The sequence below is a fragment of the Nilaparvata lugens genome, chromosome 2, assembly GCF_014356525.2.
Source record: "Nilaparvata lugens isolate BPH chromosome 2, ASM1435652v1, whole genome shotgun sequence".
Taxonomy (NCBI): domain Eukaryota; kingdom Metazoa; phylum Arthropoda; class Insecta; order Hemiptera; family Delphacidae; genus Nilaparvata; species Nilaparvata lugens.
In genome coordinates, this window is record NC_052505.1 from 7,640,532 (window position 1) to 7,657,199 (window position 16,668).

General features: G+C 36.5%; 1 protein-coding gene across 2 annotated transcripts in view; it reads right to left on the reverse strand.

Moving 5' to 3' along the window:
• Positions 1-756: 756 nt before the first annotated feature.
• LOC111048057 (protein sidekick-like) overlaps positions 757-16,668 on the reverse strand; it is a 273,765-nt gene continuing 257,853 nt past the window's right edge. For both annotated transcript variants that reach the window (XM_039420460.1, XM_039420458.1), the window contains 2 exons: positions 7,866-8,034; positions 757-1,236 (listed from right to left, as the gene is read on the reverse strand). In XM_039420460.1, the coding sequence (XP_039276394.1) occupies positions 1,094-1,236; positions 7,866-8,034 (312 nt within the window). In that variant the 3' untranslated portion in view covers positions 757-1,093. The remainder of the gene's footprint in view (positions 1,237-7,865; positions 8,035-16,668) is intronic.

Here is a 16,668-nt window from a genome sequence, read left to right on the forward strand (position 1 = left end):
CTATGCTATTATTTTGTTACAAGATACAATATGAAACAATAGAAAGTTTTATCGAAATAGTTAGTGATAACAAGTAAAGATTTGAAAAATAACGTCAACATTAACACTTTGGCAGCAAACTTTTTTCCTGATGGAAAACCCCCCTTTCAATCCTGAAGATTGTATCCTACTAACAAATGCAATTGTTATTTACTTTTTTCAAGATAACCTTTACTCTTATGTCTCTTCAACTCTAAACTATGCTCATTATAATGATTTATATAGTATTGGAAATAAGTTTGTTCAATCCATATTATTGTGAATATCATTAGAAATTGTATAATAATTAACATCACTCGTTCGTCCGTACAACTAAATAAATTAGTTAATCTGACACTTTATTTATGCAAAAAATATCTTCACCATTTGTAAAGTGTTGGGGCATGTAATGAGTATCTATCACTCAAGATCACAAAATCTGTCGGAGTAAATCTTTCTGAACGTTGATACCAATCAAATAATAATGAGAAATAACAACAAATGAGCCCTTTTCAGAAAAATTCTCAATCTCCGATTTACAGTCACTCTTAGCGATGACACATGATAAGTACAATATTGAAACCAATAATAATAGTATCCTATTGTATCAAATGATTCCCTATCAGAATAATTTTCAACCTCTGATTTAGGATCACTCTCAACTATGGTAGGTACAATTTGAAACCAATAATAATAGTATATTTTTGTATCAAATGAGTCCTTATCAGAATCCGGCTGGATCACTCTTAACGATGGTACCTCGTTAAACTGTACAGGCACAGTTTGGAACCAGTAATAACAATCTTATTGTATAAAATGAACCCTTATCAGAATAATTCTCAACTTCCGATTGAGGATCACTCTCAACGATGATACTTAAAATTTGAAACCAATAATGCCCCTGAATCATTCCTCGCACACGAATCTTCGAAGGCCTTACAGAATGCTAGTGAGAACAATGATGAGTACCGTACTTAAGTAATTTACATGATTTACATTGGCACCTGTGTAAGCACAGAGCAAAGGTGGAAATGTTTGATGGAATCGTTGGCGGTAATAAATTTACAGATTAATATTATCTCGTACAATGACCCGGATTGAGGCGGATCTGCTCGATGAGAGCCGTGTAGGTCCAGCAGAGCAACAGCAGCGTCAGCAGATTGAACGAGCTGTTGGACAGACCGGCTGAGCCTGTCTGCATGGCTGCTGGGCTCTCACCTGCAAAAATACAAAAATTGAAATGAGATCTATAATCTAATCTTCAATCAAATTTGAAGTAATCTATACTCCTTATATAATTAACATATTACTATAATCATTATAATCCTTATGTAGGATTCCACAATGTCTAATCGTCTTCCCTCTAGTAATTTCACTCACCAATTCCCCTCTCTGTTTTGCACCAAATTGCAAAGATTCTATGAAAATTGATCAATCAAAATGCATTATTTTATAACAATCACATAATACGAAATTCACCATTGAGTTTATATTTCCCCATGGATACGTTAATTCGTCGGTCCTGGCTGTCTAAAAAGCTGTTGTAAGGTCATGTCAGAGGCCCTGAAATTAATCAGTTGCGACTTGAAAACTCTGACATCAGACCTGAGCCAGCCAGGTCACTTGATATTATTATTGTAATCCACTTAAGTAAATTTTGAGTGATTGCCACATATTTGTGTACGTGGGGAAACATTCACAAATTTGTTATAATGTATTAGTTCCTTTGCATGCATTCTACCTCATTTGTGAATAAAATGTCATTTCTTTGTTTAGTGTGTTTTCTTCACTGAAGAGTTACTGAAGTGTTATCGACATAATGACCAGGGATTGTACTTGTGATGTATGGGTAAAACCAGCTCAAAATTTTACTTTCTATCAGTATACTAATAGTTATAGTGACTTTGCAGTAAAATATTGAATAAAAAAACTGATTTTGAATTCAATGAGTATTTGATATGAAGTGCCAGCTTACAATTTTCATATGAAGTAGAGAAGTGTGGATATTTTTGAATGTATTAAAAAGATTCGTGGGTGAAAAATAGCGCTATAGGTGGGAATTTATTTTGTGGAATTTTCTAAGTGGATGTGGAAGTACAGAGGCCGTGTTGTAGCAAGGTCGATAGAGCCAATATCATTTGTGCAAGCCTCAGGAATTTGACATCAAAAGCCGTATTTGGTCTTCTCATGATATGACCTGACCACAGCTATGTGTACACAAATTGAGCTCTCATAGGATTTGGCCAATGTATGTGATATGTATGTGTATGTGTATGTGTATGTGTATCTGATAATCGGATCACAACTGCTTGTGATATGTAAGAATATTTCATGCATTTTTCCCTCACAATATTGGAAAGGATAATGTGGAAAATAATATTATACATATAACTGTCTATAATCATATTTTTTTCTTCTAACAATAGTACTGATCGGATGCCAGACTATTAGAAGACTGTAGAATTGAGAATTGCAATGAGTTTCAGAGTTTGAATTAAACTATTGTGAACGGAAATTATTGATCTTGAAATATTGTTATATTATGACTGTTACTATTACTACTATTATTTCATGAGTCACTGTATTCAAATAATAAATATGGATATTTCTCAGTTGATAATTTCTCTTTTTATTTTCAATGCCAACTTTAAACAAACATCCATTGATATTGAATTGTGAGCGATGCCATTAGAAAAAGATAAATATATAATTTTTATTTTGTCGACGGTGATGCTCAAAGTAGTTCCAGGCTCCTGTGTGAGTGAAAAGAAAAATGATGATAAAAGATGAGAATAATCTTCAGTAGATCTTTAAGTGGTTATCAACAAGTAAATGATTTGAGCCTTTTGCAGACAAAATCTAATTTAACACTACAACAAGACAATGATCTTCTAGTACACCAATCTTTGTTTCTCATGTTGCTCTTTGATTTGTTTCTCATGTTGCTCTTGAACTACACTCTCTGAATATGAATTTATACACACTCTATGCCCAATGTCATTATTTTCCGTATTTCACCTACTCCCACTCCTCAATAATAACCTTGACACTGTATTTACTTTAAAATTGCACTGAATTCTCAAAATGTTGTCTTAGTTTTGCTCTTGAACTCTCTAAATATGAATTTATCAACATTTTTATTCTCAATATTATTATTTCCTGTATTTCACCTACTCCCTTTTCTCAATAATAACCTTGACACTGTATTGACTTTGAAATTGAATGGAATTCTCGAAATACTTTTCTCAGTTTTGTACACGACATTATTGGCTATTATTGCTTCATTATTGTCGATTCCACCGAAGTGTTCCATTCTACCAAACAAGTAATTGAATTGAAATCAGAGCACAAAGCATGGAAGGCGGCGCATGCAAGAGCACCGAACGTCCTATTAGCGGAAGGTTTTTAATATCTCTGACATTCCGACTTTGATGAAATGAGGTCGGTAATTTTGAACGGCGCGCCATTAACGAGTTTGCCAATCGCTGACACTGCAAATAGCTTCCATTACTCTGTCTAAAGAGATATTTGCAATTCTCATTTTTTCGCCAACGGTTGGTTCTCGTCGATTACATGCAAAGCACAATTTCTTCTCCCAGCACCATCTCATCGCCGCATCTAGTTTGTCGTTGTCGTTGAAACTTTGTTCCATCTCGTGCCTTATCCTTGAAAGTCAACTTTTTAGAAAGTTTTGTAGATCATCTGGCTCCCAAATCCCATTGGATACTGTGAAAAGGGGAGATCCTCTGCTCAGAGAGGAAAAATGCAGATTCCTATCTACGAAAACAGTCTGAAAGCGTTCCTCGAATAGAACTGATTCAGTTGGATTCTCACGAATCAGAGATCTTTAAATTGCACTTGATCCCTATGACCTTCCTCACTACGTATCTCTCCTTCGTTGTTTGATATAGAAATTGAGGTTGAAAATACTAGATTCGAAAGTAATGCAGAGCTTATTGATTTCTCAAGTTGATTGGTGAATAAGCTTACGGGAAAGTAGATTTATTTTCGATAGTTGATTTTCTCATGTCTGTGGGTTTAGTTCTATAGTTAAGGTAAGAGATTGAGTGCAGATGAATTAGTGATAACTGGAACTTGTTATAGATTGAAGTTCTATATTTTCGAACGGTAAAGTAAAATATAGAGAAATTTAATCTCAAATCGAAATTATAATATTGATGGAGGCATGTACAGTTCGTTTAATGGTTCATATAACTTTCGAAGCATATTTTTTCAGTCAGATAATAAATTGAACAATTGATTTCAATATGGAACCGATTCTCGATTATATTTTAAAAACTTTCAAATAGTGACAACTGGTCATTGCAAGTATCAAGACATTTTCACTTTCCATCTCCTCTACTTGGAGTAAAATTAACTCGCTTACTCGCACTGTATATTTGGCATGTTATTCTGGATACTGCAGTGTAATGTGTTATGAAGGCGAATCAATGTGATAACCCATAAAATTCTGAATTTGTATCTTGATTCAACCACGACAGAAAATAATCAATTATCAGAAGATACCCTGATTGACAATCCTTATTGTAACTGTGCTACTAGACTAAATTCCATGCAGTTCGTATCAAATCAATCAGGGCTACCGGCCCTGTATGTCCAGGTTTTTTCACATCTGAAAAATGTTAGTTCTGACATATTCCCGTACTAAAAGAGAATATCCACTTGAAAGAATGTTGACATGGTTTGTAGTGATTTTTCATAGAAATGCTTCAAAAACAATGTCTGACATGCTTGTCAATCAGGCAAAGTTGGTTTTAAAGTTTTCAAAGGTAGTACTCTGAAAAAATCTCTGCCGCTTGTCGACTGGTGAAATGTGAAATCGATGTCTCAAAGGGGTTACGAGACCAAACAAGTTTTAAGAGAACTGCTATATCACATCAGTACTGTTCGAATCAAACAATATAAATATTATTTATTGTTGTGCTTTCTTTACTCAATATGATAGCCTAATGCAGAGAAATGATCAAGTACAGGTGACTTCTAATGTCATGACGAAGTAACATTGAATTTCATAAACTATCTTGTGGACACAATCGTTGCATTTCATCATAGAGAGGAGATAGCTTACCTATCTATGATTTATGATCTAGATAGCTATCAATGATTTCATAAACTGCTTTTAGTTCAAAATCGTTGCATTCCATCATAGATATAAGATAGCTATATGATTTCATAAACTCCAATGCATATGATTCATTCTCTTTATCGAATTGACTTGCCTGTGCAACTAAGAAAAGGGAAAACTCTTCTTCGATATTATGTATATTCTAGAAAAATACGTCCCAACACTGGAAACGTTCACAGATACAGTGAGGGAAATAATATTTGTCTGCCAAAATCATATATATGTAATAGAAAAAGGAATGCCATTATTTATGGGGTATATCGAAGCGTTCTTTATAACATGGAAGCGTTTTCTAATAGTAACGTCGAAGGGTATCGATGGGCAAGATTCACTTTCTTTTATTATTTTTGGAATAGTGGGAGTGATCTGAGTGAAGGCGCGATGCGAGAAGAAGGCGAGTGAAAGAAAAAGTGAATAGCGAAAATTTCGTTGGCAGCAGTGATATTACACAGCAGAGCGAAGCAAATAGAAGTGGATGGAGGAATTTCAATTTGGCATCGCGTGTTCGAGCATTGAGACAGGCTTCTTCTAGTTTATCAAACCGCTCAGGGCTGACATTATCTGGAATTATAAAAACATGCAACCCACCAATGCCATCTGAACGACTCACGCTCTTCCTTCCTTTATCCGTTCTTTCCTAATTTCTCTATTATTAAAGTGAAATATAGCTTTGAACAATTTCATCCACAGTCTTACACTTTTCAAGAGGTTCAAGCTCGATCCTTATTCTCGCGCTTCCTGAAGTGCATTCAACATCGATTAGTATTCTTAGAAGATTGGAGCATCAAAGCCACACTGCTCCAATAATGCTATTCATCTCTAGAATTGATTTCAAGAAAATGGAAACTTATTAAGATTAGAAAATTAGAGAATATATAACGTGATGCTCTCGGGAGTTTTTGGACCTGTGGAGGGGTACTCAATTTGAGTAAACCCTTAAACGCTGTGACTGTCTTATTTATTTGTTGTATAATAATTTTATTTCCCTTGACGGCATTTCAAGATGCATTCCACTAAATTAGTAATTTGTAGCAGAAGCAGAGTGGACTGTTGCATTCTTTCGATGGTGGCTTTCATGCTCAGGCCCACTAAACTGACCCACGATCTTCACGTATTGGAAAACTTCATGTCTTTTTTTCGTTAGTGCTAGTCTTGAATAGAAATAAAAAATAAAAATCCAAGTACCCTTTTTCGAAATTGTTTACTTAGAAGGGTCTAAGGGTCTAATTGGTTGCGACTCTGGTATTGAAAAACTAATCTTTGGTCAACGTTGGAGATCTTACTCAACTTGGCTCAATTTTGAAAGATTTGCCGATTAAAAGACTGTCAGAGCTCTATTATCTTTGAATAGCTTATTTTATGTTAATATGAACTTAGAAAGTGATTGAAAATACTCTTCAATGTCTCTGTAGAAGATTTATTTATTTTGATCATTCACTGCTGCTTACAACAAACTGAATTAAAAACTTAAATTTACTGATGGAGGATTGAACCAATACACTCGATTTTTCAACCCAGCGTCTAAACACTTAATTAAAAAATGAATATTATTACAAAGTTCTTCAAAACTATCTCACATCACTTCCAAAACTATTATGATCAGGAGATGAAGCTTGCTCAGCTATACAAGTATTGATATTGATATTTTTTCGATAGACTATGTCTGTCACTGAAAAGTCGATAATTCAACAGTGGGTATTTGAAATCATTGAATAAATTATGAAAGTGGAACGTAATTAATTTCAGATTGGTAATTTTTTAATGATAGATTTATAACAGGCATGATTTTTTTGATAATAACCTGAATGTCGAATTCTGCTGAAATTGAATTGAACTTATTGTTGTGGCGTATGACAGCGGGTCCATTCTGACCAGGCAGGCTCTATTAAAATTATCTCTATAATTGAAATTCTGAGAAATGCCATCGGTAATTGATATTTTGGCGAGTACACAATGGTTGTATCAATGATAATTTCGAAATGAAATAACTATATGAAATGAAAATTTCATAACTATATGCCAAGGCTCTCGTTACAGATTGCGTCATGAATGAATATGATTTTGAAAGGGAATTGGAAATTGACAATAATGTTCACTTGAGAAGAGCTTTTCAAATGTATATTGGAAGGTGAAATAGAGAATCCAATTTTCGAATTCTCTCTGGACTAGAAAGTTATCCGTTCCAATATTTATTCAATCAGCAGTTGAATAACATTTGATCTTCATCTGGTGGTGATGAATTAAAAAAAAAATAATTATAAACTACCAACAGAATGTCAATTGCTGGAATAAAAGTTATCTTTTTGCTCAGTGTAATAATAAATTGTAAAATGAATAAATAAATATATTGTATTGTGTAGCACAAAATGATGCATGGGAATGCTGCGTATTTTTGACTTCAGATGATATTTTTGTTTTTTGATGAGATAGAGTGATATTGCTCCGTATTTTCATAGTCTATCTGATTTTGTATTGAAATCAAATCAAAGTTCATTCATCAAAAACAATTACAATACGAAATTGAATACTATAACATTCAATACAAATAAAACAAGGAAGTTTTATGGATTGAATAATTTCTTAATAGACATAGATGATTTGATGAATAAATTACTGTATTTGTGAAGGAGATACACAAGAGATAACCTGGAGTCTCCATAGATAAGTAGATGGGGGTAAAATAAGTAATCAGTTGACTCACCATTGAGAACATGCACCCTGACGCTAGCAAGGTCCGCATTGGAAGGGCTACAGCTGTATTTGCCGGAGTCAGTGAGACGTGCATGCTGAATGAGCAGGTAACTGGTAGTCACTTCGCCCTTCTCAGTTATCACACTCACTCCTCCCCGACTTGAGTCATAACTTATCACCTGCAACATCACACCAACACATTCAAACACACACCAACACACCTACAATCAGTATTCACATGCGCTTTGCCGTCTAAAATCAAATCTGTGTTTCGAATTATTTATTCGCTTCTCACTCTCACAACCCCATTTGGTAAACAAGCTCATAAATTTCACACGACACTCGTAACTTCAAATCGCGTCGAGTAGTTTTTCTCGCTCCAACCAATCTAGATTTGGCGGCCGGCTCAACTTTCAAAATGTGATTTACAATTCAGTCAATCGGGCTGTTATTGATTCAATTCAATGCTCACGTTAGTCTGGACCAACAAAGAATAATTTATTCAGCTACTCAATTCAGTATGATAGGATAATTCGGTATTATGATCACAACCTGATACTATTCATGGATTCATGGATATTTCATGTTCTCTTGCTGAAAATGCTTTCAAATCTGTGCATGCACTTCGTCATAGTAATTTCTTAATCGACCATTACTGTGGGGAGAGGTTTTGAAACAGTTACATGATCCCTAGGTAAGGTGTTACATGGTAATTGATTGATGTTATGAAGTTAAATTACCTTGAACCACAGTTCCCATGAAATAGGCAGGGTATGAAGGTAAGGAGTAAAGGGTGAAGAGGGTGAAGAGGAGGATACTCATCGTATCGATAAGTAGTATGAATGGAAATCAACTTTAGGCAACATTTCGAACGTATTTCATACGAATGATGATGAGGAATGAGAAGTGAGATTCAGTAATATCATATAGAAAATATTGCATGGAAGGCAATATATATTACGCTATATTCTCTCTATGGTAATATTCATTAAATACCATGTTCTAGTAAATGTTCCAATATGAATACTTCATAAGTTATCCCTTATTCTTCAATGTTGTTTTCCATCACAAACTGCTTATTATTAAATCACTTTTTCCTACAGTTACGTTGAAAAGTGGCCATTGCTGCACTGATTACAGAACGCAAAGAATCACTTTTCCGCTCTAGTGCGGGAAAAAATTTTCTGCACTCCAGATTTGCAACATGGCAACGCAAAATACTTAGTAGGTTATATGGAGCAACAGTGCAAAAAATCAAAATGAAGTTGGTAACAGTGACTGCTGTGGCTGCTATAGTGAGCAGAGGTGCAACGAAGCACAACGCGCTAATTATTATTCATTATATATTATAACCAAGGACAACGAGGACTTTAGGATTTTAGGATCAAGGTTTTTATCAATAATAAAATTACACAGAAAAACATTTGATGCATTTCAGGCAATTTTACCCATAATTACCCACTTTTCATATTCAATGGTAACTGTAGGAAAAACTTAATGTGAAATACGTGCGCAAAGTTCCTCTGCTGCACTCAAGAAACCATTCCGCCCTCGCCTACGGCTCGGGCGTAAACGTTTCTTTCGGTGCAGCAAACTGACACTTTGCGCACTAGTTGCACAAATAACTATTTGCTATTAGAAAAAACGACTAGCAGTCAGATATTTTACAATAAATGAATTAATCACTCATAAACTTGATATCACTGTGACAACGAGATCTTTCGGCAGGTTCGCCATCTTCTTGGTTGTACAACCAAGTGATTAATTCATTTATTGTAAAATATCTGACTGCTAGTCGTTTTTTCTAATAGCAAAAATTTATCGCTTATGTCTATCATTGCACTAATTACTTCATGATTCCATGAACGATTATTATGAAAACGTTTTTTACAAGCTGCCGGGTTAGTCTACAGAGCTGTTGTTGATCTCATGAGACTGTTCCATATCTATCACGCACTGCAACCTGATAATTTTTCTTGTTGATTGTTTCTCCCACCGATAAGCTTGAAGAGACCTCATGATTAATGGTCTTTCGATCTCCTGACACTTTTCCGAACTTGCTCCATTATGAGAAAATCGGAAAAGATGAGAGGAATTTCTCTTCTAGGCTCTCAATCACATCTGTGAGATTGAAAACTCCGTAAATGCCTTGATTCCAAATTGGATTCCGTTATATATCCGGACAGTTGAATATATCGAGGTGAATAAGTCTAGGATCCCTAGAATATCATGGAAATGCGTTTTGATAGGAGCAACTTCTGTGAGGAATATCTGGGGGAGATAGGAAAAGTCGTTATCGGATTTAGGTTACCATCGGAAATGGATAACAATAAATAATTGATTTGATCGAAATTGAGAGTTTCGAAACTCATAAGGGACCTTGAAATTATTTAATAAATAATCTTCAATTATAGGAGTTGAGTGAATCGCAAATTATTGATTGAAGTATTTCATGAGGTAACCCTGTTGCTTCTGTAATGAGAAATACACTCGTATAACCAGCATGCTTGTTTAATGTAGATTTAACTATATTAGTGTAGTTCAAGAATACGAAGATATCATATGGTAAAGATTGTTTATGTCCCAAATTTCAAGCTGATTCTTTGTTAAGTCAAGTCAATTACTGTTGACTACTGTCTACTATTACTGTTTTGGCCGTGTGACAATGTAAGAAAGATATAATATAAGAGACTACCAGCGTTACATAGCTACATGAGAAAGGAATACTAAGGCTTGAGTTAACAGTGAAATTTGCAACATAAAATACCTATACCATGGGATAGGTATCTGTGGTCTTATGCTATCTTTTCTCTGTTGGCTAGAAACTGAAGTTGGCTAGAAATCTTTCCTCATTTCTTTCTTTTCAACACATCCCACCTTGAAGCTTTTTGTTTCCCTTTTTGACTTTGATATTTGTATTTTGGGTTTATGGTGTGAGTTTGAATGAAAATAGAATAAAATTGAAACAAAACATGGATTTTCTCAATAGGTAAATGAATAATAGGAGTATGAATTAATTTGACTTCGATCGAGAATTTTATTTGATAACTCGAGTATTATCTTACATTCTATGCCGTCTAGAAAGTTATCATATATACAAGTATATTTTCTAAATTCTCTCAATATTCCCATGAAAGTTTTCGAACACCATTATTGGTGGAAGACATCATCTAATGGTCTGATCGGGTTTCTTGTATCTTATGTTCAGATGATCTAATTGAAAATGTTGTCCTTCTGAAAAACCGGAATTATGTTATTTTTTCTCCAGACATCCTCTCATCATCTATCCAGACATTCTCTCGTTACCCAGTTCATTAGTATCATTAATATGATGTTGGAGTAGGGAGTCCTCCAGAGTCAACTCTGAAAGAAAATCCAATTCGGCAGTGAATTTCATGCTCCTTGACTCAAATAAAAGATGTCTTTTCGTTTCCTTTGAGTGGTTCGTTTTTTAATAGGTCATGAACGGATCGGGATACTGATGATCCGAAAACCGAATAATCTGCTTTGGTTCGATTCGTCAGTTGAAGACGCAGCTCGTTCTTTCTCAGCTTCACTTTCTGGTTAATTCTATAAGAAGTTCCAAACCAAATTTCTAGGTTTTTTCTCCCACCAACGAAGGCTCCTAATCCTTGCGTTTCCAAATCGTGTCATGCATAATGTCATTTCCATTCTGAAATCTTTCTCTTCAAAGTTATCTCTTTTCAATCCACCGTCTCTTTGAGTTTTCCTCTCTTTGACTTTCCTTTTTTTCCACTTCTCTGCCCTCCTCCTACTCCGTCTCCTCTACCTTTTATTCAAAATTTTTCCTATCTTATCCATCTCATTCCCAACTGTCTCCTAATCTCACCATCCTCCCCAATCTCCTCTTCTTCATTATCCTATTCTTCTCCTTACCCTTCTCACATCTTGTTTCTTCTGCTCCTCCTACTTTTCTTCTTCCTCCATCTCCTCCTACTCTCCATACTCCTTCCGCTTACCTTGTTCTCAAGACTCCACCTCCTTATCCTCACCATCATTATCTCTCTTATTTCCATCCTTATGTTTGTATTTTCTTCTTCTCCTCTTTCTCCTTTTTCCTTCTCCCTTTTCCTCATCTTGCTGCTTCTGCTCCTCCTACTTTTCTTCTTCCTCCATCTCCTCCTACTCTCCATACTCCTTCCGCTTACCTTGTTCTCAAGACTCCACCTCCTTATCCTCACCATCATTATCTCTCTTATTTCCATCCTTATGTTTGTATTTTCTTCTTCTCCTCTTTCTCCTTTTTCCTTCTCCCTTTTCCTCATCTTGCTGCTTCTGCTCCTCCTACTTTTCTTCTTCCTCCGTCTCCTCCTACCCATCATACTCCCTTCACCTTACCATGTTCTCAAAACTCCACTTCCTCATCCTTCCCCACCTCATCCTTGTCTCTCATATTCCCATCCTTATGTTTGTATTCTCTTCTTCTCCTTTTTCTTCTTTCTTCTTTTCCTTCCTCCTCTCTTATATTTTCTCCTTTTTCCTTCTCCCCCATCCGTCTTGCAGCTCCTACGGTTTCTACATTTCATTCTCATCTCATTCTCTCTATACTTTTCCACCTCATCCTCCTCTCACTACTTCACCTACTTACTCATCCTCCCCCCTTCTCTTCTTGTCTTTCTTATTTCCATAATAACGTTTGTTTCTCGAATTGTTGTTGTTCTTTGTATTCTTCCTCATCTCCTCCATTCTCTTTCATATTATATATGACTCTTTCTCAGGATTTGAAGGTTTTAATGACGAACCTGTTCAAACGTGAACAGACTTTGATAGTTCAGCAGAGATACGTTTCAATACGCAACAAAAATATCAAGCTCAGGTGGCAAGCAGTCAGACTGAGAGTCTGCGACAGTGCGCTGTGCCCTGCTAACGCCTTGCAGTTTATTCCGCTCCTTGGAGTTCTCTCTTCTCTGATCGATTGCGCCAATTGCAAAAGAGCCTGGCACACTCACACACACTCACATGCACATACATGAAGCGTCTCCATTCATCCCACACGTCCTTCAAAACTGCGCCACGAGATTGGATTTCGCATTTCAAAAGCTTTCAATTTAATACGCTCGTCTCATGCCAACGAAAACTTCATGTTGATGACACGTGCAAAGCTTGAAACAATTTCCAGTAATCGATTGGCGCCTTTCACCAACCAACTGTGAGCTCCACCATTCCACCTAATTGAATAGTTCGATGTTGAGCAGCAGGCGACACCATTCACATTCACGGCTTCAAGTGGATCGAGATGCAAGAGTTGACGCAACGCACTGGTTCCAGGTTTTAAAAGAATTGAAAGTCACTACTTGAATTTCCTGTATCGAGGATCAGCATAGTTCAGTTTCATAGACTATGATTCTATGCGAACCTAGAAAGGAATTTATAAAAAGTAGGCTACTGTACTATTGCACGGGAGTAAGATGGTACTATTGTTGAGTAAGATTGAACTTCTAGAACCACTATCAAAAGTAATAATTCCTGTTAATTTCACTCCTATATTTTTTTGGTTTTACGAACGCTGCGCTGGGCTAGCTTGATGATGGGGACGCAATCTTGCTGCTTCCATGCCTGCAGGATTTGTTCTCAGGGTTAACTCCCCCAGGTTCATCCGCCTCTTCCACCGTTTGGAAGTGTTATCTACCTACGCCTTCAGAGCTGTTGACCGTTTGTTTTGTTCCGTTTCAGTTCACTACAATCCTATCTTTCATATCGGATTGAGTTATCCAGCCGCACCAACGTGGAGGCGTGCATCCTAGGGTGATGTAAGTTATTAGTTGAAAGATATCCTCCGAGGATGCCGGGACAAAGCGGCCTGGTACCTGGTAGGCAGAAGAAGTATTGGTAGACCGAGGACAGAGACGGACGGTAGACAGAGATGGACGCCGGAAAAGGCTTGAAAAGCCTAATCCATGACGATGATGATGATGAGTTTCACTCCTTTCATAGTAAATGCCAAATGCCGCAAATAATTGTTTCAGAAATAAATGTGTCAATGAGACCTACTTCTCTGAAAGTAGTATTGAAGTGTGGCAATTAAGAAGAGTGTGGATTATAGAATTCAGTTGTATGTGGAAGGATGTTGTTTGCATTGACTGTATAATTTTGGTAAATTATGTAAACAAACAATTATTTTTTGTCATAATTTTTGTATTGATGTGCAAAATAAATAAATTTTGAATTGAATATTGTTATTACTTTGTTGAGATTCACAATCTTATCAAAGCCAAATTGAAGAAATTGATAGGATATTACTAGCTTTTTTGAGTCCAAACAGGCGTTATAGCCTAGACCTTGGATGTAGAAATAAGAAGAAGACTTTGTGATATTATGAGCCAGGTTAATTAGGAGTCAACAAAGGTTCCTATCGTTGGTGATATTTCGAGTTTAGGTATCTAGTATCAATTAAGAGAGTTTGAAAAAAATGTTTTTTCAACTATTCATTGGTTGAGCTACTTTGGGTCCACTCCAATAAATCCAAGAAGTCGGAAGAGAGCAGTGCTCGTCGTCGTCGTCTTCTTACAGGGGTAGGCATTAATACCTGTTCCGCCTTCAAACATTCTCCCACCTTTTTCTTGGTCTGCCAATACTTCTCCTCCCTTCTGGCTTGTAAGCAATTGCAGCTTTCGGGATTCTTCCGTTTCCCATTCTCTCAACGTGTTCTTTCCACTGTTGTCGATTCCCGTCAACTTGTTGAGGTATGGAGATTACATTGAGCTCTCTACGGATATCGATACTATAAAGCCTGTCCTCTCTGGTGCATCCCTTCACTGACCTTAAAAATCTCATTTCGGCCGCCTGTAACCTGCTCCACTCCCTTCTCTTTGGTACCCAGGTTTCAGAGCCATACAAAAGTGTAGGGACGGCCATTACTTTATAAAATTTGAGTTTCGTCTCTTTTCGGGCTTTATTTTTGAGAGTTCTGTTAATAGTTCCGCATATGTACTGGAATTTGTTAATTTTTGCATTCAAGTCGTGGTCTTCCTCGTATGTAATATCACATCCCAAATATTTGAAATGTGATACCTGTTCCAGTATTCTGTTGTTGAGAACTATTTTAGAACGTATTGGAGACTTTCCCAGAAACGCCATCACTTTTGTTTTGTGCAAGGAAATCTTCATGTTATATTCTGAGCTCAGGAGATGGAGTTGATATATTGCTCTTTGCAGATTGTCCTCTGATTCCTGCAATATTACTTGATCATCTGCAAACCATAATGAATTGACAGCAATATTGTGTGTTAGTTGTATACCTGGGTGAATTTGTTGCTTCCACTTCCTACAAAGGTCGTCCGCATAAATATTGAAGAGAGTTGGTGAGAGAGGACAACCCTGTCTCAAACCAACATTGATAACAATTTCTTCTGACTGGGAGCCTGAGCAGTCTAGGATTATTTTTGTCTCACTGTACAAACTCTTGATGACTTCGACTAAATGAATTGGGAAACCTCGTTTGATCAACTTATCTAACAATAATTGACGATTGACTTTATCAAAAGCTTTTTCGTAGTCCACGAATGCAAGGTGTGTCTCTAAATTGAATTCTACTCTTTTTGCTATGATCTGTTTCAATGAGAAAACATCGTCCATACATGATCGGCCCTTTCTGAAACCAGCCTGCTCCTCTAGTAGAAGTACATCAGTGAGAGCAGTGCTTTAAATGTTAAATGACGTAAATGTCAAGATTCCCTGAATATCACATTTTTGTATTTATTTATTAATTTTTGCATTAATAGATACAATATCATGTTCAACTATAAATTATTGGGAAAGGAATAGCAGGCTTAGAGCCCAAAACTGTTTCTCTCCTAAATTTTGATAGAAACTGTCTAAAAATAGGTTATGTTCATCACTTCATAAGTTTTGTCCATTATTATTTCTCATTAATTGAATTGACTGTCTTCATAATTTACTTACTAGTGAAAATTCAGAAAACGTAATGTACTACCAAAAATGTAATTTATTGGACAATCTCATGAGAAAGTCAAGTCATGGAGAACAGAATGTACGGGAGAGAGAAGGTGATATTGCGCTAACCAATAGAAGAAAAACGCAAGAGTGAGTGGGTCGGAAAAAAACATTGGAAAAAGGGAAAGGAGTCTACCATATCTGAGAATATCTCAGGAAAGCAAACTAGGTCAATGATGGCAAGACATGGAAAAATATTGCAGTTATTGGAAAGTCTTGGCTTGGGAAAAAATATTGAGAGTAGGAATGAAGTGATGAGAGTGGAAGTGAGTTGAAGGTAGGGGTGGTTGAAAGGGATACGATTTGTGGGAAACTCTGTGAGTGACGGTGAATTTTGAGTGAGGAGAAAAGCTGGATGGTGACAGCAAGAAAGGATAATCGGTTGAATAAATGAATAAAACGAGCCAGAAGTACGCGACGAAGATTGAAAGGATCATAGAAAAGAATTATCTAGATTGAACAGGCCTTTAGGGGGAAAGTTGACAAAGAGTAGTGAACGCAATTCCCTCGGGAGGAGAAGTAAGGCAGGCACAAGTGAGAGGAAGTTAAACAGAGGAAGTCTAGAACCTCAAAGTGTCTCTCCTCCTCCTTGTGCTGGCGGGGAGGGGGTAACATCAATAGTCGCCAGGCAGAGGGTAATCCCAGACGCGACCGTGCACGGGGTACGCAATCTATGTCTCCAACATATTCTTTGCTTTTATCCGGGTCTTCTGGGTAATGTTTGCACGGTTATTTATTCCCTTTAGTTTGCGGTGTGGCTCCGGAATGCCAAGGTGCAGAATAAATTCACTCGACTGCTCCTCCGCTCATGCGGTTTGTTGTGCACTGTGTGCTCGCTA